The sequence below is a fragment of the Phyllobates terribilis genome, unplaced genomic scaffold, assembly GCF_046119375.1.
Source record: "Phyllobates terribilis strain yellow unplaced genomic scaffold, ASM4611937v1 Scaffold_1__5_contigs__length_1240528914, whole genome shotgun sequence".
In the NCBI taxonomy this organism is placed as follows: domain Eukaryota; kingdom Metazoa; phylum Chordata; class Amphibia; order Anura; family Dendrobatidae; genus Phyllobates; species Phyllobates terribilis.
In genome coordinates, this window is record NW_027362761.1 from 105,579,075 (window position 1) to 105,602,355 (window position 23,281).

The window sequence follows — 23,281 nt, forward strand, 5'->3', positions numbered from 1 at the left end:
TATTGCAGTCTGAGGCGGCCGAGCTGTGCTTGGCATCACCTGGGAGGGGTGAAAGTGCCTGCCCCTAGAGAAGACGGTGAAGAAATGCCCAGTTGGACTGCAAGCAAAGATTTAACATGGTGTGCTCCAGAAGAAACAAATGTGAATATCTCTCCAATGGAGTGATGCAGTGCAAAATAGAAAATAGCAACAGATTTGGGGAGCTCAGAGGTTTTTAATAGGTGAACAGGTGTGAAACTCAATTTCTTTTGAGTAAGCTTGATTGGTTCGGCCCTCAAAAAAAATCCCGAGTTTTGCATGTGTTAGACGTGTCATAAGTCAGTTGTGTCAAGCTTTTTGAACATCTTTATTAAGCATATACATACAGTACAGACCAAAAGTTTGGACACACCTTCTCATTTAAAGATTTTTCTGTATTTTCATGACTATGAAAATTGTACATTCACACTGAAGGCATCAAAACTATGAATTAACACATGTGGAATTATATACTTAACAAAAAAGTGTGAAACAACTGAAAATATGTCTTATATTCTAGGTTCTTCAAAGTAGCCACCTTTTGCTTTGATGACTGCTTTGCACACTCTTGGCATTCTCTTGATGAGCTTCAAGAGGTAGTCACCGGAAATGGTCTTCACTTCACAGGTGTGCCCTGTCAGGTTTAATAAGTGGGATTTCTTGCCTTATAAATGGGGTTGGGACCATCAGTTGTGTTGTGCAGAAGTCAGGTGGATACACAGCTGATAGTCCTACTGAATAGACTGCTAGAATTTGTATTATGGCAAGAAAAAAGCAGCTAAGTAAAGAAAAATGAGTGGCCATCATTACTTTAAGAAATGAAGGTCAGTCAGTGCGAAAAATTGGGAAAACTTTGAAAGTGTCCCCAAGTGCAGTTGATAAATCCATCAAGCGCTACAAAAAAACTGGCTTACATGAGGACCGCCCCAGGAAAGGAAGACCAAGAGTCACCTCTGCTTCTGAGGATAAGTTTATCCGAGTCACCAGCCTCAGAAATCGCAGGTTAACAGCAGCTCAGATTAGAGACCAGGTCAATGCCACACAGAGTTCTAGCAGCAGACACATCTCTTCAACAACTGTTAAGAGGAGACTTTGTGCAGCAGGCCTTCATGGTAAAATAGCTGCTAGAAAACCACTGCTAAGGACAGGCAACAAGCAGAAGCGACTTGTTTGGGCTAAAGAACACAAGGAATGGACATTAGACCAGTGGAAATCTGTGCTTTGGTCTGATGAGTCCAAATTTGAGCTCTTTGGTTCCAACCACCGTGTCTTTGTGCGACGCAGAAAAGGTGAACGGATGGACTCTACATGCCGGGTTCCCACCGTGAAGCATGGAGGAGGAGGTGTGATGGTGTGGAGGTGCTTTGCTGGTGACACTGTTGGGGATTTATTCAAAATTGAAGGCATACTGAACCAGCATGGCTACCACAGCATCTTGCAGCGGCATGATATTCCATCCAGTTTGCGTTTAGTTGGACCATCATTTACTTTTCAACCTCCAGGCTGTGTAAGGGCTATTTGACCAAGAAGGAGACTGATGGGGTTTTACCCCAGATGACCTGGCCTCCACAGTCACCAGACCTGAACCCAATCGAGATGGTTTGGGGTGAGCTGGACCGCAGAGTGAAGGCAAAATGGCCAACAAGTGCTAAGCATCTCTGGGAACTCCTTCAAGATTGTTGGAAGACCATTTCCGGTGACTACCTCTTGAAGCTCATCAAGAGAATGCCAAGAGTGTGCAAAGCAGTCATCAAAGCAAAAGGCGGCTACTTTGAAGAACCTAGAATATAAGACATATTTTCAGTTGTTTCACACTTTTTTGTTAAGTATATAATTCCACATGTGTTAATTCATAGTTTTGATGCCTTCAGTGTGAATGTACAATTTTCATAGTCATGAAAATACAGAAAAATCTTTAAATGAGAAGGTGTGTCCAAACTTTTGGTCTGTACTGTAGATAAATAACAAAAATCTGATTTCCAGAAGGTTATTGTTTGTGTTGTTAGTGTAAATGTAGTAGATTACCCCAAATTGTACTTGTTTCCTCTATGCTTGCTGCATTATTTTAATGGTGCATTGTAGGTGGACCTTCAGCGGTCATAAAGTTACCACAATTTAATTTACCCCTGTAGCTCTTTATTTGTTAAAACTGGAATTTTATAGTCTCTAGAACACCAGATATTTCTTTTTATAATGCCCAGTACACCACACAAAGCCTTGAATCTATTGTAAAACTCAGAACCTGCTTTATGGAATTTGATAATCTACTGTGAAATTCATGATGGTTTAAAGCAAGTAGTAAGATATTCCATTTGTCTCACTATAAATGCATATTCTCAAAGTTGATCAAGTCAACTTTTTCTAGAAGTTTATCGAGACCTCAGAAGGTCATTATGTAATATAAAGAAGTTCTAAGGGGCTTGGGCAGAAACAACCACTACTTAGATACCATAGAAGCAGACCACACATCTGCTGTTAGGTTCTTGGAGAGAGACACCTAGACTTTGAGGGTAACCATCCACATTGGCTGTTGGGTGGCAACCTCTTATGAATAGTCCCTTTTGATCTGTGCTATATAAGCTTATTAGTGTAGGTTTTTAGCTGCTAATAAGGTGTGTTACTGGAATCGGTCTTCTAGAATATCCTAAAATCCAAACATGAATAAAGTTCAGTGATGTTATCTGAATACTGAAAAAATAACAAAAAAAAACCTTTTCATGATTTTCTTTCACAGCACCACTTAAAAAAGCTGGAGGGCCGACGCCTGGACTTTGATTACAAGAAGAAAAGACAAGGCAAAATCACAGATGACGAGATTCGCCAGGCTCTTGAGAAGTTTGATGAGTCTAAAGAAATTGCAGAATCCAGCATGTTTAACCTTTTGGAGATGGATGTAAGGAATATCTGTTTACACGCCACTTATTTTAAGGGGAATTGATACCGCTGTCCATATTGCAATTTCTACTCTGAAGAATTGATATCTTGTGTTGTGCATGAGACAAGTTATCTACATATTCCTGATAAAGAAGCCCTCCAATGAATGTATTTTTTCATTAAATCTGCTTATAAGTGCATGCTCTATAGTGTGAGTGTATTAATATACTCATCTACCGCCACTTTCTCCGGTGTCCAGCTCCGGTCTTCTCTTTTCAGTGACGTCACCGCGCTTCAGACTAGCTGGCTCACTTTATGCTCTGTGTGAGCCAGAAGTCTCTTTTATAATGAAAGCCTATGGAGCTTCGTTCTGACCCTCTGTAGGCTTGCATTGTAAAAGTCACTTCCTGGTCACACAGAGCACAGTGTTACTTGGAGAGTCTGCAGAGCTGTGATGTCACTGAGAAGAGGACCAGAATGGCTCTGGATATTGGAGAAGGCGGCAGTAGGTGAGTATATTAACCCACACACAATACACACCATACACATATACACAGATTTAATGGAAAAAATATTAATGGGAGTGCTTTTTTAAACAGGTTAAAAGGACCTTATCTCTGCACTTATGTTACTTGCAGTAAATTAACACCCTTATTGAGGTTTTACATACTTACATATGTTTCTACAGACCAAGGCTACTGCCAATCAGGGGGAAATCCAATGTGAATCCAATGTGAACTTCATATATCCATATTTGTAATATAAACTTTTACAGATGGTAAGAAAATGTTATTAGTATCTGGAAGTGTATTTGGAGGATGAAAGTATACAAAGACTGTTATTAAAGGGATTAGCCATATTATTTTGTGGAACTTACTAATATATAAGAAATACATGTTCTCCTCCTTCCTCACAGACTGCACAGTTCTCCTGTCAACAAAATGACTGATGATGGAGGTGCAGGTAACCAAATCTGTCCACTACCCTCCTCCAATTGAAAAACAGCTTTCCCATGTGAAGTGTTTTTCAGTTGGAGGAGGCTGATGATCAGGTCTGGTCACTTGTTCCTAAATCAGCAGCCATTTTGTGGACAGAAGAACTGTGCAGTCTGCGAGGAAAACATATAATACTTTTAAATTCGTAAGTGACACAAAATCTTGTCCCCAACTTATTTGTTCTAATAAAGATAAAGTGGCCAACCTCTTTAACTGTATATATCAAGATTTGGCCAACTGTACCTATAGGTAAATCTAGCCCTGCTTACATAATCTTTAGAACTTCATACAGTTATATGAAAAAGTTTGGGCACCCCTATTAATCTTAATCTTAATGTTTTATAAAAATTGGTATTTTTGCAACAGCTATTTCAGTTTGATATATGTAATAACTGTTGGACACAGTAATGTTTCTGCCTTGAAATGAGGTTTATTGTACTAACAGAAAATGTGCAATCTGCATTCAAACAAAATTTGACAGGTGCATAAGTATGGGCACCTCACCAGAAAAGTGACATTAATATTTAGTAGATCCTCCTTTTACAAAAATAACAGCCTCTAGTCGCTTCCTGTAGCTTTTAATGATTTCCTGGGTCCTGGATGAAGGTATTTTTGACCATTCCTCTTTACAAAATAATTCAAGTTCAGTTAAGTTTGATGGTCGCCGAGCATGGACAGCCCTCTTCAAATGATCCCACAGATGTTCAATGATATTCAGGTCTGGGGACTGGGATGGCCATTCCAGAACATTGTAATTGTTCCTCTGCATGAATGCCTGAGTAGATTTGGAGTGGTGTTTTGGATCATTGTCTTGCTGAAAGATCCATCCCCTGCGTAACTTCAACTTTATCACTGATTCTTGAACATTATTGTCAAGAATCTGCTGATACTGAGTGGAATCCATGCGTCCCTCAACTTTAACAAGATTCCCCGTGCCGGCATTGGCCACACAGCCCCAAAGCATGATGGAACCTTCACCAAATTTTACTGTGGGTAGCAAGTGTTTTTCTTGGAATGCTGTGTTTTTTTGCCGCCATGCATAACGCCTTTTTGTATGACCAAACAACTCAATCTTGGTTTCATCAGTCCACAGGACCTTCTTCCAAATAGAAATTGGCTTCTCCAAATGTGCTTTTGCATACCTCAGCCGACTGTTTGTGGCGTGCTTGCAGAAACGGCTTCTTTCGCATCACTCTCCCATACAGCTTCTCCTTGTGCAAAGTGCGTTGTATAGTTGACCGATGCACAGTGACACCATGTGCAGCAAGTTGATGCTGCAGCTCTCTGGAGGTGATCTGAGGATTGTCCTTGACGGATCTCACCATTCTTCTTCTCTGCCTTTCTGATGTTTTTCTTGGCCTGCCACTTCTGGCCTTAACAAGAACTGTCTCTGTGTTCTTCCATTTCCTTACTATGTTCCTCACAGTGGAAACTGACAGGTTAAATCTCTGAGACAGCTTTTTGTATCCTTCCCCTGAACAACTATGTTGAATAATCTTTGTTTTCAGATCATTTGACAGTTGTTTTGAGGAGCCCATGATGCCACTCTTCAGAGGAGATTCAAACAGGAGAACAACTTGCAAGTGGCCACTTTAAGTAGCTTTTCTCATGATTGCATACACCTGGCTATGAAGTTCAAAGCTCAATGAGGTTACAAAACCAAAAAAAGTGCTTTAGTAAGTCAGTAAAAAGTAGGTAGGAGTATTTAAAACAAGAAAATGATAAGGGTGCCCATACTTATGCACCTGACAAATTTTGTTTGAATGCAGATTGCACATTTTCTGTTAGTACAATAAACCTCATTTCAAGGCAGAAACAGTACTGTGTCCAGCAGTTATTACATATATCAAACTGAAATAGCTGTTGCAAAAACACCAATTTTTATAAAACATTAAGCTTAAGATTAATCGGGGTGCCCAAACATTTTCATATAACTGTATATAAAAACTCCTCCTTTGTTTTTTTTTTAAAGCTGAAAAATATATGTTTAGAGCAAATTATTCTAATTATATTCTAATGGAAACGTCTTTATAAAACTTGTGGTCAATGCATTTAGTTTAATTTAAAATGTCATTAATGAACTCTTGCATTTTCATGGTTTTTAGTAAATCTCCGTTTTAATTTAGAAGCTTTTTTTTTTTCTGAGCTCACTACATTGCTGTTAAGACTATGATCAATCACAGGTAAAATCTCTATAGGAAAAACCCAAGTGCTGTTGTTTATCATAGTCTGAGGTTTGCAAAATCGAACTCTAAATCTATTAATACCGTAAAATCCATTTCTCAGGTTGGAAATGGGTTTGACTTTCCAGAAAATGTGTAATGTGCTCAAATTTAGTCAAGAAGACTATGGGGGTTGCATTGTTCTAAATCATGCTGCATATGTATTGGGTATACAGGCTTGGACTGGCCCACAGGAGAACAGGGAAATCCTCCGGTGGGCCCCTGTGCAAGAGTGGGTCACCACCCTCTTATGTAATCAGTACTTGGCACTATATACATGAATCATTACGTACAGACAAAGGCAGCATCTTATTCATTTGACAATGTACCCAGTTCATTGTTATATAAATTTTGTGATTGACATTTTTGTGATTCACATTTGCATGTAGCTGAAAAGTGGGGCCCTGGAGTTGGTTACTGGTGGGTCCTTGGCACCCCAGTCCAACAATGGGTGTAGATACTAGGTAGCATGAGAAACAGACCTCTATATAAAAGAGGAAAAAGTGTTCTAATAGTTTTTGCTCCGTTCACATGTCCAGTTGTCATCTGTTTGTAATGAACCCATTATTTAAAAAAAAACTTGGATCCATTATAAATGGAGTAAAAACGGGTTCACGCTTTTATTTTCATTTTTTCCATTTTTGTAACAGGTCCGTTTTTACTAGAGATGTCTCTGAACACAAATAGTGTTCTGGACATGTGCTGTGCTTAATGACTGATCTAGTAACAAATAACATAAGAAATGACTGTCTGTTCTCATCTGTTTCCCATACACTTCAGTATTAAAAAACACAGATAAAGAGTTTTTCGTTTGGCAGGACGAAAAAAATGTAATTACTGTAAAACTGAAAATATTTTAGGATATTTCCGTTAGCATTCAAATGAATGGATCCTGTGCATTTTAGAACTGCCAAGCATGTGAACACAGCTAACTCAGAGTGGTTCTATGTAGAATAGAATGTTCATGTTTGGAGCCATATTTTTCCTTGTGAAACAGCATAGCAATAGAAATTCTGGGATGCTGAATTATAGGAATAATCTTGCAGGAGGTAACGTCCTGGATGGCAGGTATGTGTCAACGAGTTGGTTGGCCTCAGTGATGTAAGTCCTGGGAGAAAGTGCTCTAGTAACAATAGATTACTGAGATGGTCTTATTTTGACTGGATTATGGGTCCGGAATTTACAAGCAACCAAAAGACTTTGGGTGGGAAAGGTTGCTCCCAGACTCCAGTCCTGATCTTACAGGTCTAATAACAGGCAGCTGGGTTAGCTCAGCAGTGTGTGTTCTGTTGGAGCTGGAGAAATACAGTGCATGATGGACAGTCTATGCTACGGACTGAGAAGTGCCTGTAATGCCAAGTTGATGAGACCATTTAGATTTACTTTGTCTTACCCCGAGAAAGGACTGGTTTGTTATTCATTTGTGCTGAAGAAAGGATTGTTCTGTTATTCATTTGTGGTGAAAAAAGGCTGTTTTCATTTTGGAGCTGTAAAGTTTATTAAGGACAATAAACTTTACTCTGTTTTGATATAACAACCCTGTGCCTGTGCGTATCCATGCGGCTACCAGGGAGCTGAAACCCCCACACCCTTTAGTATCTGTCATACTGGGGAGATGTAATATGTGGAAATAATTAAAAACCCGGAAGTACAGTATAATTGAAATCCGTTTTCATAGGGCTGAATGCAATGATGTGTTGTTCAGACACAACGGGTCAAGTTTATTAAAACAGTCCAAAAGAATATTTGTATTTTTGTCAATAACAACCAATTTATTTTTTTACCACTGTAGTAAAGTGAAAGCTGTGTTGTGGTTGGTTGCTATGGGCAACAAAGTCCGATTTTCTTTTAGACACTTTTGTTGAATCTTGATCAACTTAAATATTGGAAATGTATTTTTGCAAAGTTACCATACAGCCATGAAAATAGATGTGCTATGAAACTTATACTGTCAGCACATATTAACAATTTTCATGATAAAATAGAAGTGGCCTCTTGTGTGACAGGGCAGGAGGTGATCGAGTCAGCTATGCCAAGGGATCATTTATTGGAAGAGATAGATTGCTTCAGTCAACAAATCCAATTAGTATTTCTGCTTTACTTCTGGACATAAATTTTAGAAGATGTTCTCTACAGGAAATTAGATTGTATTTGCATTTCATACCTTCAGAGATCAATATTGAAGTGATCTGTTTTTCCTAGATTGAACAAGTGAGTCAACTCTCAGCTCTCGTACAAGCACAGCTGGAGTACCACAAGCAAGCCGTGCAGATTTTACAACAAGTGTCCGTAAAACTGGAACAGAGGTAAGTTCTGTATTGTATGTATGGTATATAGTTTATAGAGTATGTAGGGTTACATTTTTTCTCTCAAAAATGTCTAAACGGAACCGTCACATTGTGCATTCTGTCCTACAGTATTAGTTGCAAATTTGGACACATCTATTCATGCAACGGTTTTCCTTGTTTCTATTGGAATGTGCACATTGTAGATTCAGACTGAAAGAGGCAAAACCTTGAAGGAACACACATGAAAGCAGGGATTAAAGAAACATTTGTGAAACAAACCAGAATATCTGATAACTATTTCTCAAACTATCCTGCTTTTACTCTGACAGCTTTACACCCCGTTGGTATTCTCTCAAGCAGCTTCATCAGGTAATCAACTGGAATACTTGTTTCAGTCCTCTCTGTACAGTTGTTGATGTAGAAATCTGTCTGGTACTTGATGTCTGTGCATCATTTATAAGGGACATTTACTGAGGTGCTATTAATTTGCGTTTTCTGAGGCTTGTAACTCTGATGCACTTATCCTCTGCAGCAGAGGTCATTCTTAGTCTTTCTTTCTTGGGATGGTCCTCATGGGAGATAATTTCATCATAGAGATTGATAGTTTTCATAATGGCACTGGTGGATACCTTCATGTCTTAACCCCTTTACCCCCGAGGTTGGTTTGCACGTTAATGACTAGGCCAATTTTTACAATTCTGACCACTGTCACTTTATGAGGTAATAACTCTGGAACGCTTCAACGGATCCCACTGATTCTGAGATTGTTTTTTCGTGACATATTGTACTTCATGATACGAGTAAAATTTCTTCAATATGACTTGGGTTTATTTGTGAAAAAAATCAATTTTCAAAATGTTTATTTTCATGCTCTTAAATTAGAGAGATATGTCACACAAAATAGTTAATAAATAACATTTCCCACATGTCTACTTTACATCAGCACAATTTTGGAACCAACATTTTTTTGGGTTAGGAAGTTATAAGGGTTAACAGTTGACCGGCGATTTCTCATTTTTCCAACTTAATTTACAAAACCATTTTTTTAGGGACAACATCACATTTTAAGTGACTTTGAGGGGCCTTTTATGACAGTAAATACCCAAAAGTGACACCATTCTAAAAACTGCACCCCTGAAAACCAAAAATGTGCTGAGAACCACATTCAAGAACTTTATTAACCCTTCAGGTGCTTCACAGGAATTTTTGGAATGTGGAAGAAAAAAAATTAACATTTAACTTTTTTCACAAAAATGTTACTTTAAACCCCAATTTTTTTTATTTTCACAAGGGTAACAGAAAAGAATGGACCCCAAAATTTGTTGTGCAAGTTCTGCTGAGCATGCTGATACCCCATATGTGGGGGAAAACCACTGTTTGGGCACACGGCAGGGTTCGGAATGGAAGGAGCGCCATTTGACTTTTTGAATGTAAAATTTGCTTGAATAATTAGCGGACACCATGTTGGGTTTGGGGAGCCCCTGATGTGCCTAAACAGTAGAAACCCCCCACAAGTGACACCATTTTGGAAACTAGACCCCTCAGGGAACTTACCTAGATGTGTGGTGAGCACCTTGAACCCCCAGGTGCTTCACAGAAATTTATAACATTGAGTCGTAAAAATAAAATTTTCACATTTTTCCCACAAAAATATTTTTCAGCCTCCAATTTTGCATTTTTATAAGGGTAACAGGAGAAATTGCACCATACCATTTGTTGTGCAATTTCTCCTGAGTAAGCCGATACCCCATATGTGGGGAAAAACCACTGTTTGGGCACATGGCAGGGGTCGGAAGGGAATGAGCGCCATTTGACTCTTTGAATGTAAAATTTGCTTGAATAATTAGCGGACTCCATGTTGCGTTTGGAGAGCCCCTGATGTGCCTAAACAGTGGAAACCCCCCACAAGTGACACCATTTTGGAAACTATACCCCTCGGGGAACTTATCTAGGTGTGTGGTGAGCACCCTGAACCCCCAGGTGCTTTACAGAAGTTTATAAAATTGAGCCGTGAAAATTAAAAAATTAAACTTTTTCCACAAAAATGATTTTTAGCCCCAAATTTTTTATTTTCACAAGGGTAAGAGGAGAAAATGGACCCCAAAAACTGTTGTGCGATTTCTCCTGAGTATGCCGCTACCCCATATGTGGAGAAAATACACTGTTTGGGCACGGCAGAGTTCAGAAGGGATGGACCACTGTGTGACTTTTTGAGCGCAAAATTGTCTGGAATCGAGAGCGGACGCCATGTCGCGTTTGGAGAGCCCCAGGTGCGCCTAAATAGTGGAAACCCCACACAAGTGACCCCATTTTGGAAACTAAACCCCTCAAGAATTTTATCAAGGGGTATAGTGAACATTTTGAACCCAGAGGTACGACACAGAATTTGATAACATTAGGTCATCGTATTGAATAAGTTGTCATTAGTCTTGAGTGCAAGTGCTCGCTACTTGAGTTTGCATCGGGTGCTTGAGTGACATGCTCGAGTCCCTGCTCCGCATGTTTCATGGTTCTTAGACACCCAAAAAAAAACATTCTGGGATCGCTCGTGCATTGCAGGCAATCCCCGCGAGGTTTTTTTTGTCCGTGAAGCATATGGGGCGGAAACTCGAGCATGTCACTCGAGTACCCGCGATACTCGGTGCATACCCAAGCACCCGATGCAAACTCAAGTAGCGAGCACTTGCGCTTAACACTAGTCGCCATATTGTCATAATTTTTTTCCCAACACAACCCTAGCCCCAACTCTAACCTTAGCACATCCCTAACCGTAGCACATCCCTAACCGTAGCACATCCCTAACCGTAGCACATCCCTAACCGTAGCACATCCCTAACCGTAGCACATCCCTAACCGTAGCACATCCCTAGCCCTAGCACAGCCCTATCCCTAACACAGCCCTATCCCTAACACAGCCCTATCCCTAACACAGCCCTATCCCTAACACAGCCCTATCCCTAACACAGCCCTATCCCTAACACAGCCCTAACCCTAGCACAGCCCTAACCCTAGAGTTTATTTTTTATGCCGTTCCTCGTGCAGTATAAGTGATTAGATGACTTTATTCTTCGGGATGGTGCAATTACAGCGATGCCAGATTCATATCGGGTTTTTATGTTTGTCAGCTGTCACACACTAAAAGACGCTTTTTTTGCAAAGACTAGTTTTTGCAATCATTTTTTTTTATTTCTATGCTATGGAGCCTGTCAGCCCCTGCACACACAAGTTACTTAGAATGTGCAATGAATATGATCTGACTAATTTGCTGATGCCTGGTGACCCGGATGTCGTCATGACATCCGGGTCACCATGGCAACTACCGGGACCCAGCAGAGACAGTGCGGGACGCCGGATAGAAAGTAAGAGGCTCGCGCTTATTTCCCCTTGCTCCTGGAATGCTGCGATCGACTAAGATCGCAGCATTTTAGGGGTTAATGTGACGGGAGCGGTGCGGGACAACTCCTGGCACATAGCACCGGGTGTCAGCTGTGAGAATCAGCCGACACCCGGTGGCGATCGCCCCGCACAGCTTGTGTGTGTGGGCGTGATCACATTGTACGTAATAGTACGTACCTGGTCTAACAGGCCCAGGGCACAGAGACATACTATTACTGACAATGTCAAAAAGGGGTTAAAGTCATAATAGACTTTTGTTTCTCTTTACTTAGTTGAGTGGTTCCTGTCATATTTTGGCTTACAACATTTGTGGAATAGTTCTCATCACTGTGCCAACACTGCCTCTGCAAAATACACCTGTTCATTTGAAGCCATTCCACATGACTACCTGATGAAGCTGCTTGAGAGAATGCCGAGTGGGTGGAAAACTGTCATCAGAGTATAGAAAGGGGGGTAATTTGAGCAATCTAAAGTTTAACACATCTTCTAGGTTGTTTCAAATGTGTTTCTTTACTCCCTATTTTCATATGTGTCCCTTCGTGTTTTTGCTGCCTTCAATGGAAAACTAGTGCATGAAAAGGTGTGTCCAAACTTTTGACCAGTACTGTATGTGTAGACAGCATTGTATAGCGCTGGAGGAGCAGAGTAGATTGATATATAGGTTTGTTGCATAGGGTTTAGTATAACTTTTTTTTTATTCATTGAAATTCCAGCTCATGCTACGCTTAGCAGTCAGTTTGGTGGTCCTAATCATAGATTGACAGCTATCTCTATACGCCTACTCAAACAAGGAATGCTTTTAATCACTGAGTAGAAAAGCCCACTTGACTCCTTAGCATAAAAAGAGCAGGGATACAAGTTATACTGATTTGTTCCTCAAAAATCTATGCATCAATCTGCCCCCTTCTCCTTTTATGTAACACAACAGACTGCCAGCAGATCAGACAGCATGATCAACTTGTCAGGTTTCTTTTAAGGTACCTTAGAAGAAGTATAAGTACGCATTTAAAAAAAAAATACTGTAAGAGGCAGCACAGTGGCTCAGTGGCTTTTGTTGGGTATTCTATCACTAGAGTTCAGTTTGGAAGTAAGCGCTCTTTACCAATAGGCTAGGCTTGCTGACGAAACAGCTAGTGTGGGTAGAACATTATGTGCACACTGAGGGTTTTTTTTTGTAACGTTGCATTTTCAAGCAAAAACCACATAAGGAAACTCTCCTTCTATATCTCACTTTCTGCATGTTTTTTTGACCTCAAGCATTTTATGTTGGCATTTCATTAACTTTTTCCTGAAACGTTTCCTGTTAACAGTTTGGCAAAACTTTTGGCATTTTTTATAGACGTTTTATGGACTATTTTCTATCGTTTTTGAGAATCAATTAAGTAGTGAATAAGATATTTGTGTTTTTTGAGGTGAAAACCCTCAAAATGTTTACAAAACACTCAAACAGATTCACAGGCTTCGTTGTGGGAGGTGGGGGGGTGGTTAACTTTCCCATTGACCTCTGTTGTAAAGCAAAGAAAAAAGAATTAAAAAAGGCAACATTTTTGTAATAAAATACTAGAACATTAAGAAAGTGTAAAACAAAAAAAAAACACATTTCAGTAAAATGTTAACAAAACACTTCAGTAAACATTAACAAAAAAATGCTGCAATGACAAAAAACACCTAGAAAACATAGTGCTTCCTGACGCGCTTGAAAAAGTCATTATTTTTAACTGCTTCAAAAAAAAACTTTGTGTGCACATAGCCTTAGTATGTAGCAAAGTAAATACATTCAAAATGTGGTGTTCTCTAACCCCATAATAAAAACAGCTTACAGAAGTGTAAAATGACAAAAGGAGTAATACTCCCCTTAGCAGTCCAGTGCTGCATATCTGATGACTAGTCCCTGTTCATTTAGTTAACTATAACAATATTTACAAGGTACAACTTATATGTCTTAGCTAGGAATGGTTCAAAAATAGATAATTTTCACTCAAAGGGATTGGCCAGTTAAAACAAGTTATCACCCAAATTGTTAATCAGTTGGGTCTGACTGATTTTTACCGATCGGGCAGAAATGATCCCCACTAGAATGGAGTGGCAATGAGCATGCTCGATCTGTGCTTCATTCATTCTCTGTAGGGCTGGCGAGTGTAGAAGTCAGCTTTCCCTGATAGCCCCATAGAAAATTATTTTGTAATGGGGATAAAAGTGCCCCATCCAGGATAAAATTTCCCTAATCTACGATTTGGTGCTGGTACCGGTGGTGGTACATCAACCAATCAGCAAGTCCTATGACTAAGGGCAAGTGTGTGCCCTAGAAACGCGACAGATTTTAAACATGTATCTTGGATCCTTTTGTTTTTAATGGTTCCCAAATAAATTTTGCTTTTATCATTGGATGGTTGTGCCGGATCTCCTCCTTGTTTTCCCAGTCTGCAAGTTAGCACTTATCCTGCTGATAGGTGATAACTTGTTTTAACTGGACAACCCTTTTAATCTTACAAATGTCAAACCATGGAAACTCTGTATCAAATAACATGGAGTCATAGACCACCAAGAAATGATAAAAAATATCACGCTTTTATTAAAATGTACAATTGATTAAAAATCCAGTTCAGAGGAAGGTAGCTGGAGGAGTACAAGGATGTGATTCATTAATTTGCTGGTAATATTCGACTGACAATGAAATGCAGTCAACAGTCAATTATGAAGTGATAATGTACAATACCAAGACCAAAAATGTATATTTACAAAGTCCATAGAAATGCAGAGTGCAAATGCACATGTCTTTAATGCAAAAATATGAGAATAGCTATGTATATAAATATAATGTACAATCTGCTGCAACCATAATATTAAATCTTAACAATCACTCATAAATGGGGGCAATAAAGTGCATATATGTTATCTGCAATCAAATAAGCTGTACAGTAATAAGTCAACCAGGAGATGCAAATGTAATTACCAGATGACATTATTTAGCTTTATCCATATTGCATATAAATCTAATCAGCGGGCGTTAATGGTAATGTATACGTAACCTTGCTCACAGGGTAGATGAATAGATTAATAATTCACTAAAGATGCTTACCCATAATAGTGATACACCTCTGTACTCCTCACAGCCACTGTTCATCTGGTTGCAGCTATGATGCACTAAAGCACATGTGATCGCTGCAGCCAGTCACTGGACACAACTAAAGGTCTCCATACACAATATGAACCTGTCAGCCAAGTGACGGTTTGGCCAATCAATCGGTCAGCAACAAACTCTCCTCACTTCTCCACTTACAGGAGCGATCGCTTTGCCGAGTGCTCCTGTGTTCTCTATGGGAGAGCCGCTGACAGACATCTCTCCCAGCGCCTAATCTCGCCAAGAATGAAGTGATTGGCACTCTAAAATCCGCAATGCCAAATCTCTATATTGTCAAAATAGCATTCCCTACCCTACTAATCGATTAACAAACTAGAGATAACCCCCTTTGATGCTTGTGGTGGGCCTGTATTTTAAACCACTTGATAGCTTTGATAAAGGATGATTTTAAGAATATCTAAACCTAAAAGTTACTCAAACAGGGTTGGACTGGGACTAAAAAGCAGCCCTGGGACAAAACCTCACCAGCCCACATACAATAACCCATTCCATTAAGGAAAAATAGCAGCTTGCAATGCCAGATTCAGTGAATTTTGCTTTATTTTGTCGTCACCCTCTCCACTCACTTAAACATGTAACACATATATGTATTATCGCTGTATATGGTTATACATCAACACAAGAAGGAAAATGCAAGTAGAACACAGAAATTCCTAATTAAACAGTCAAGGACAAATATTCATTACCATGATGTGACCAACAATATAACCAATAATACTGCCATACATACAGTTGTAGGCAGGAGCTCTACAGAGTATTTCCATGCTGCAGATGAAATAAGTCAATTCAGTAATGATCAGACAAAAAAGCGAAGTACATAACAATTAAGGAGCTTCTGTCATCACATTTGACCTGTCAGTTTTAGTATGTACTTGTATTGACAATAGAATAGCCATTCTGAAGCATCTTCAAACTCTGCATTACGCTGCAAAAATGCATAACCATGACCATAAAAGTCCACCAAAACACCACAAACAAAAACACATTAAAGGGATTGTACACTACCTGGACAACCCCTTTTTAAAATGAAGTAGTCCTCATTGTAAAATAAAAATAACAGATACTAGCCATCTCCACCGGCGTCGGAGGTCGCGTGACATTGTTATGCCACATGAGTCCTGTAACCAATCAGCAGGAAGAAGGGAGAGTGCAGCAGCCATTAGCGGCCGCTGGTTGGCTGCAGGTGCCGCGTGGCATAACAATGTCACGCGACCTTGGAAAACCCGATGCCAAAATTGTTGGAACAGTGCTGGACGTGAGTATACTACATTACTTAAAAATAAGTTGTCCAGGAATTGCCCCAAAATTGTGACTTTTGCTATTTTCATGCTAGTTTCACCTAGTTCCACCAAAATTGCCAAAGCTGGGGCAGAACGTGGGCGTGACGTCAAAGCTCATCTAATTCATGACGCGCTGTGGCATACCTTACGCCAGAAATCTTGCTCCAGTCCCTGCCTGAAGTAGGATTTGTGGCGAGGCACACAGAGGTGTGCACTAGTGATGAGCGAATGTGCTCCGTTAAGGGGTTAACCGAGCATGCTTGGGTGCTTACAGAGTATCTTTGGCGTGCTCGAAAACTATGTTCGAGTCGCACGCTGAAGATACTCGGTAAGCACCCAAACGCACTCGGTTAACCACATAACGGAGCACATTCGCTCATCACTAGTGTGCACCTTTTAATGAATCAGGCACATTTGACACCAACATGCCACCCTCTACCCCTTACCCCCCTGTGCCACATCCTTTTTTTATTCTGTGGGTAGAATTTCTTGTTAATATCTTTCTAACATTCACTTTAAATTCTATACTATAATTACTATATCATCATCCATTTTGCATACTGGCCATCTTTTTTTGGACCATCACTCTAGAAGACCAGTTTTTCAATGCAATTTTAGGTGTTTGTCTCGATGTTTCACTGAATCTCCAAATGTGATGTACAAGACTTAGTCCTTCTCTTTGTGGCATCATATTGTTTTGAGTTTGGGCCATCTTTTCTCTGAGCGGCAAGAGTCCATATGTGTGTGGGAGTGTAGGGGTGGAAAGACAGCTGTTCTCGTAATACGACAGTAGTGGAAAAGTGTCTCAATCTGTGTAATATCAAATGCTAAGCTATAACCGAGTAAAAGAACTTCTATGAATTCATTTCTCATGTGGTTTTGCTATGAAACGGGATGATTAGAATCATTCCTTGAAGCGGCTTACTCTACTTACATGACCTCAATATAATTCTCTAATAGAGCAGACTAGTGAATGTTTCTGTAGCACGGCTAAAAAAAAATATTACAAGCAATCTGATGTAATGTAATGATAACTGAGCTTAACAGAATTGCCTGGCTCATAGTACAGCCTGATAAAATGCTTTGATAACATAGCTCGATAAAATGACGCAGCGATAGAGCTCCGATTGAATAAAACTTGTTAAAACAACGTGGTGGAATGTTAACATGGAATCAGACAGTCATGAGCTGATAGATGGCCAGATAGCATGCACTTGGTGAAATAAAACTTAATAGAGCTTTGTTATAGTAACTCCTGATAAAATGCTTTGACAAATTAAGCCGGTGAGGTTTTATCATGCTGGGTTGTCATGTCATGTTACATATTAATAATATCTTAATATATACAATGACCCTTGGCATAACTTCATATTTCACTAGATGTGCAGATCACTAGCAGAGATGTCATTAAAAAGACGTCAGACACCGGGTGGTATATTCACTTGGCATTTGACCCAAGGCGCATACTATTTTGTATATTTCAAATAAAAATGTTTTTGTAGTTTTAAATTACCAGTAAGGATATGGTTTTCCAGCATTTTTAGCAGAGGTCACACAACAACCTTAAAGTGGTTGCCCACTACTTTAAAACCCTAGAACGCATGACCATAAAAATCTACTTTTTCACATACCTGTGGCCTTTTAGGCCCGTGTGCAAATAACACGGAATAACTCAAACAAAAATGACAAACAACTATATACCTGAGGAATACCTACAGTTTCAAAATTCTAACTAAAGTAATCTTGCAGAAAATAGAAAACAATTAACAGGGTGGGCCTGCGAGGCCCCAGGTATGCGTTCTAGGGTTAAGTTAACCATAGTGAGCCCATTCTTGCATTCACTTACTATAATGGCACCACTCCTCCATACTTGGTACTTTGGATGGAATGTGAAGGCTGCAGTGGTCACATGATGCCCCCCGACACATGTTGATGCCAAAAGACTGGCGGGAGACAGCGTCCCAAGGGAGAAGGAATGCGGTTGATCTGGTAGGGGATTATAGATGTTTTGTTCTCTTCTTGCAGTTGCTTCCTGCATGCCTTCACCCGGTGTGGGTGGTGGTATGCTCCTGATTGATTGACAGTTTGGACTAGCAGCATGGTTGCGTCTCTGGTGTGAACTGTGCATTCTTCAATTGCGACTTTTTAAAAAGTGTCAAAATTTGGAGCAACCTCCTCCCCGGTGATGATTTTTTGATTATGTCAAAGTTTCGGTGCAATTTGTTTGACTTTTGGCACCAACATGCAACTTTTGCCAATAAAAGTTGCAAAAAGTTCCAGACAGGAAGAAAGCTCATTTCTTACTTTGTGCCAAATTCATGAATCGTGTACACAATTTTGATGAATTTGGTGACAAAAATGGTAACTAATACCACTAGACAAAAAAGGAAGGTGACTTAAAAAAAAAGGGTGCCAATATCTTCTCTCCTGTTCTCTCTGCCCAGCACCGGCCTCCACTAGTTGATTGACAGCAGATCAAGCTCTGGTGTGTGATAATAAGTGTACAGGACTTTTCATAGCCGCACAGTGCAATGTGAATACAGTATATAAAGAGCACTGTCCAGGTATGGACAGTCCTGTACACTGAAATTTGCTGTTTTACATCTGTCTTATACAAATAGTTTACAGAGCTGAATGCAGAAGAAATGTGTTAGCCAGATGTAGCAGAATGATGTCGCGCACTAAAGCCTGTCTCCACTGTCAGTCAACCAGCTGAGGGCAGCACCGTGCAGAGAAAACGCACATGAGACATGGACTGCAAGTGCACGGATATGCCCACTCATGCACTTGCAGCTGAATTTACATAGAGATAAAACAGATTTCTTGACTGTGGAGCAACATATCTGGATAAAAGAGGTATCATAATGCCAGCTGATATTATTTTCAGTAGAACCAAATTTGTAAAAAAATATTGAAAGGGGAAAACCTCTTTAAGCTGTTGGTGCATCCAGTACACAGCCCTAACTGCTCTCCACTTCTGTCAGCTCAAATATGTGGCCAGTTTGAAAGCGCAGTATGAGGATTGAGTATTGAATAATATATAATGCACTTCCTAATAAAACAAGTTGCAGTACAGCAGAATAATCACATAAAATACCTTTCATTTTACAGAATCAGAGATGCTGCATTACAGCCACGGCGAGAATACCAGCCCAAACCTCGTATGAGCTTGGAACTTACATTACCCAGTGAAAACAATCAACATAATGGAGGGATTTCTCTTGCTACAACCCCGAAACCATCAGGTATGACAAAGGATATTGTTACATCTATGATTTTTTTTTGCTACAAGTGGTTTTATAGAGGACCATAGAGAATTTGTTTGGCATCTATGGCCCACTACACATTATTATTTGCCAGTTTTAATACGTTATTACTTACCTGTTTTAGTAAAAAAAAAGTGGAGTGAAGTGGAGCCTAAAGGGTAAAGAATAGTGATGAGCGAGCACTAAAATGCTCGGGTGCTTGTTGCTCGGGTCGAGCACATTGGAATACTCGGGTGCTCGACCCAAGCAACGAGCCCAATGTAAGTCTATGGAAAACTCGAGCATTTTTCTGGTGGTCCCCCCCGGCGGTCTGCAGAAGGTCAAAAATTGCCCAAATCGATGGGAACGGTGCTCAATTAAATGTCAGGCAGGCAGAATATATAGGCAGACAGGGTATATAGGAGGGTGCATGAAAAACATAGCAGGGCACTTGGAACACACTAGTGCCCTCCGATTTTCATGCACCCGTCTCTTTAAAAAAGCTGGCCGGCAATTCATCAGCGGCATACACCGGTACCCGACAATTTAGAACAGAAAGAATAGAGCATCACACATAGATTAGATAGATAGAAACATGTCAGTCACATATATAATAAGTACAGTGATAGTGTTGATTACTGTACTTGTCATTTAGTGTTAAAATAAAGGATTTATTTAAAAAAAAATTGGCGTGGGGTTCCCTGTAATTTTAGTCTCTAGTGGAGGTTAAGCAGACGGCTGGGGCAGATGTTTGAAGCCTGGGAAGGAGGTAATACCCACGGAGCTTCCCAGGCTACTAATATCAGCCCCCAGCTGAATACCTAGCCTTTACTAGCTATTAAAATGGGGGACCCTCCAAAAAAATGACGTGGGGTCCCCCCTATTTTAATAGCTAGCAAAGGCTAGGCAGACAGCTGGCGGCTGATGTTAATAGCCCAGGAAGGGTGCCATGAATATTGGCCCCCTCCCAGGCTAGAAACACCAGCCGTCAGCCGCCCCAGAAATGGCGCATCTGTAGGAAATTCATGAAATAATTAAAAAAAAATTGACGTGGGGCTTCGCCCTATTTTTGTGTCCGGCCAGGTACAGCAGGCAGGAACGGGCTGCCCCCAACCACCAGCTGCCTATTTGTACCTGGCCGGACACAACAATATAGGGAAGCCCTTTTTTTATTATTATTTCATGAATTTCATGAAATAATTTAAAAAAAAAAATACGTGTGGCTTCGCCCTATATTTGTGTCCAACCAGGTACAACTAGGCAGCTGGGGGATGGAATCCACAGCGCAGGGAGGCCCAAGCTTTCTGGGCCCCCCCCACCGCTGCAAATTGCAGTCCGCAGCCACCCCAGAAAATGGCGCGTTCATAGAAGCGCCATCTTCTGGCGCTGTACCCAACTCATCCAGGGCCCTGGTGCGGTGGCTCACTGGGTAATAAAGGGGTTATGGCCAGCTTGGTATTATCAGCTGGTCCTAAGCCTGAAATTCATGGGGTCACGCAAATATTAGACATGACCACCATGAATTTCTAGTAAAGTATTTAAAAAAAACACAACACCCAGAATAAAGTCCTTTAATTGAAATAAACAAACAATTCTTTAATGTTCTAAATTAAACCATACTTACCATCACGCCCATTCCAGCTGAAGCCAATGTCTTCTGCAATAAAAGTAAAATAATAAACGAACCTCATCCTTACCTTTCCATGGTTCCCAGGACAGCTTCAGCTCTGCTACATTCATATGACAGGCTGGATCGCAGCCGAAAGCTGCCATCCAGCTTGCCATGCCGCAGACACTGAGAAGCGCAGGCATGCTTGCGCTCCTCAGTGTCTGGCTGTGACGGCATCCAGATGAGCCGAGTTCATGTCCAATGAACTCAGCTCACCTCATGCACGTCGCTGACAGCGTGGGAGAATTCTCCTGCGCTTGCGGTGAGCGTGAGAGAATTCTCCTGCGCTCAATGCAAGCACAGGAGAATTTTCCCACGCTGTCAGTGACGTCCTAACTCTAATATTAAAACCTTACCATTTGTCAAGTGACATACATATGGATAAGGGCAGAGAGACTGAACCTTTGTCTGAGCTGAAAGGTTCATTCTGCCTCTCGGGTCTATGCTTCTACTAGGGGGTCAGTCTCTCTGCCCTTATCCATATGTATGTCACTTGACAAATGGTAAGGTTTTAATATTAGAGTTAGGACTGTCCCATAAGGGTTACCGTGACGTGGTGGGATGGCTTTTACATTATTTTGATCAAAATTATGTTAACTAAATACCCTTTATTATTTATCATTATTTTTGCACTGTGCGATTTATCCATTTACTTCCAGTTATTTGGGTATTTTGCTTGCACATCAATTTACGTTTCAGTTCAGACTCCCAGGTTTTTACTATTACAACCCTGTCTGCCTGTGAGGTGGAAGCTGAAGCTGAGAGGAACCTGCAGATGTGTCAGTTATAATCACACACAGCTCTGCAGTGAGATCAGGAGAGCAGATAGCGGCCATTACACATCACACTGGTATTTTCCCATTTTATGTGTTATCAGCGGCATATAAAGGTGTTATCTGTCATTGTAATTCTGCCTTTAAAGAGCCTTGCTGTAAACTATTCCTGAAAGAATAGGAAGTATGAATCTAAAAAATAAAAAAAAGTGACACAGTGACCAATGTAAAAACTTCAGGATTACTAATTTTGGTATTTTTTTAAATACATTCAACACAAAAACCTGATTTAAACAAAGGGTAATTTTCTGATGATACACTCCCTTTAATATAACAGGCTCTTAAACCAAAAAAATCCCTTATTTGGTTTTTAAAAATATTTTTCTAAACTAAACAATCGCTTGAGTATCTAAAATGTCTTTTTATGTTTATCTGAGCTGTCTTGAATTTACAGATTTACTAACTTGATAAACATTGGTTCAGTAAATGCAATGTTCTCTTGTCAGAACCAATATCACATAATATTTTATTACTCAGACATAAATATATTTTTCATGCTTCTTATTTTTTTTAATGAGTAGAGAAAGTAACATCTGTATAAAGGCATTGGTGCTAGGCAAAGGTTGGAATTTCAGAATCAAGGTAGAAAAATATTTAGATTTGAGAGTCCTCAGTGGTTGATGCCTTTTAATGACTAACTGAAAAGATGGTAACAAATAACAAGCTTTCCAGACTACTCAGGTTTCTTCATCAGCCATGGAATAAGGCTATGTGCCCACGATGCAGAAATGCTGCATATTTTTTACGCTTCTCCCTGCCAGGAAAAACGCATGCAGTTTTTACATGCGGTTTTCCCGCCAGGAAGAAGCGTTTGTGAAGCGTCTTTGCATGCATTTCCGCATGCAGGTTATCAAGCGCTTTTCCAAGCGATTTTAGCATCACTTGGAAAGTGCTTGACAACTTGTTCACACTATATAAATCCATGCAACCGGCATGGATTTATAGTAGTGTGACCAAGTTAGTTAAAAAAAAGAATAAGAATGGTGAAAAATAAAAAAAATAAAGTTTATACTCACCTTCCCATGTCTTCAAGGTGTTTTGTCTGCTCTGTCCAGTGTCTTGCACTGCTCGCGGTGGTGTGAAGGACCTGCGGTGACGTCATTGAGCCATGTGATGGGTCACATGACTCAGTGATGTCATGGCAGGTCCTTCACAACAACGCGAACATTGCAAGACACTGGATGGAACAGAGAAAACACCGGGAAGACATCGGAAGGTGAGTATAAACTTTATTTTTTATTTTAAATTCTTTTTTTTCCAGTTTCTATGGTACCCAGGTCTGGATGAGAGTCTCCTCTCCTCCAGACTTGGGTACCATC

General features: G+C 40.2%; 1 protein-coding gene across 1 annotated transcript in view; it reads left to right on the forward strand.

Annotated features, from left to right (window-relative positions):
- The window catches only part of SH3GL2 (SH3 domain containing GRB2 like 2, endophilin A1), a 202,963-nt gene that overhangs the window by 160,823 nt on the left and 18,859 nt on the right, over nt 1–23,281 (forward strand). Inside the window, exons 6-8 of the mRNA XM_073665453.1 lie at nt 2,753–2,911; nt 8,312–8,415; nt 19,327–19,460. Of these exons, the coding sequence (XP_073521554.1) occupies nt 2,753–2,911; nt 8,312–8,415; nt 19,327–19,460 (397 nt within the window). The remainder of the gene's footprint in view (nt 1–2,752; nt 2,912–8,311; nt 8,416–19,326; nt 19,461–23,281) is intronic.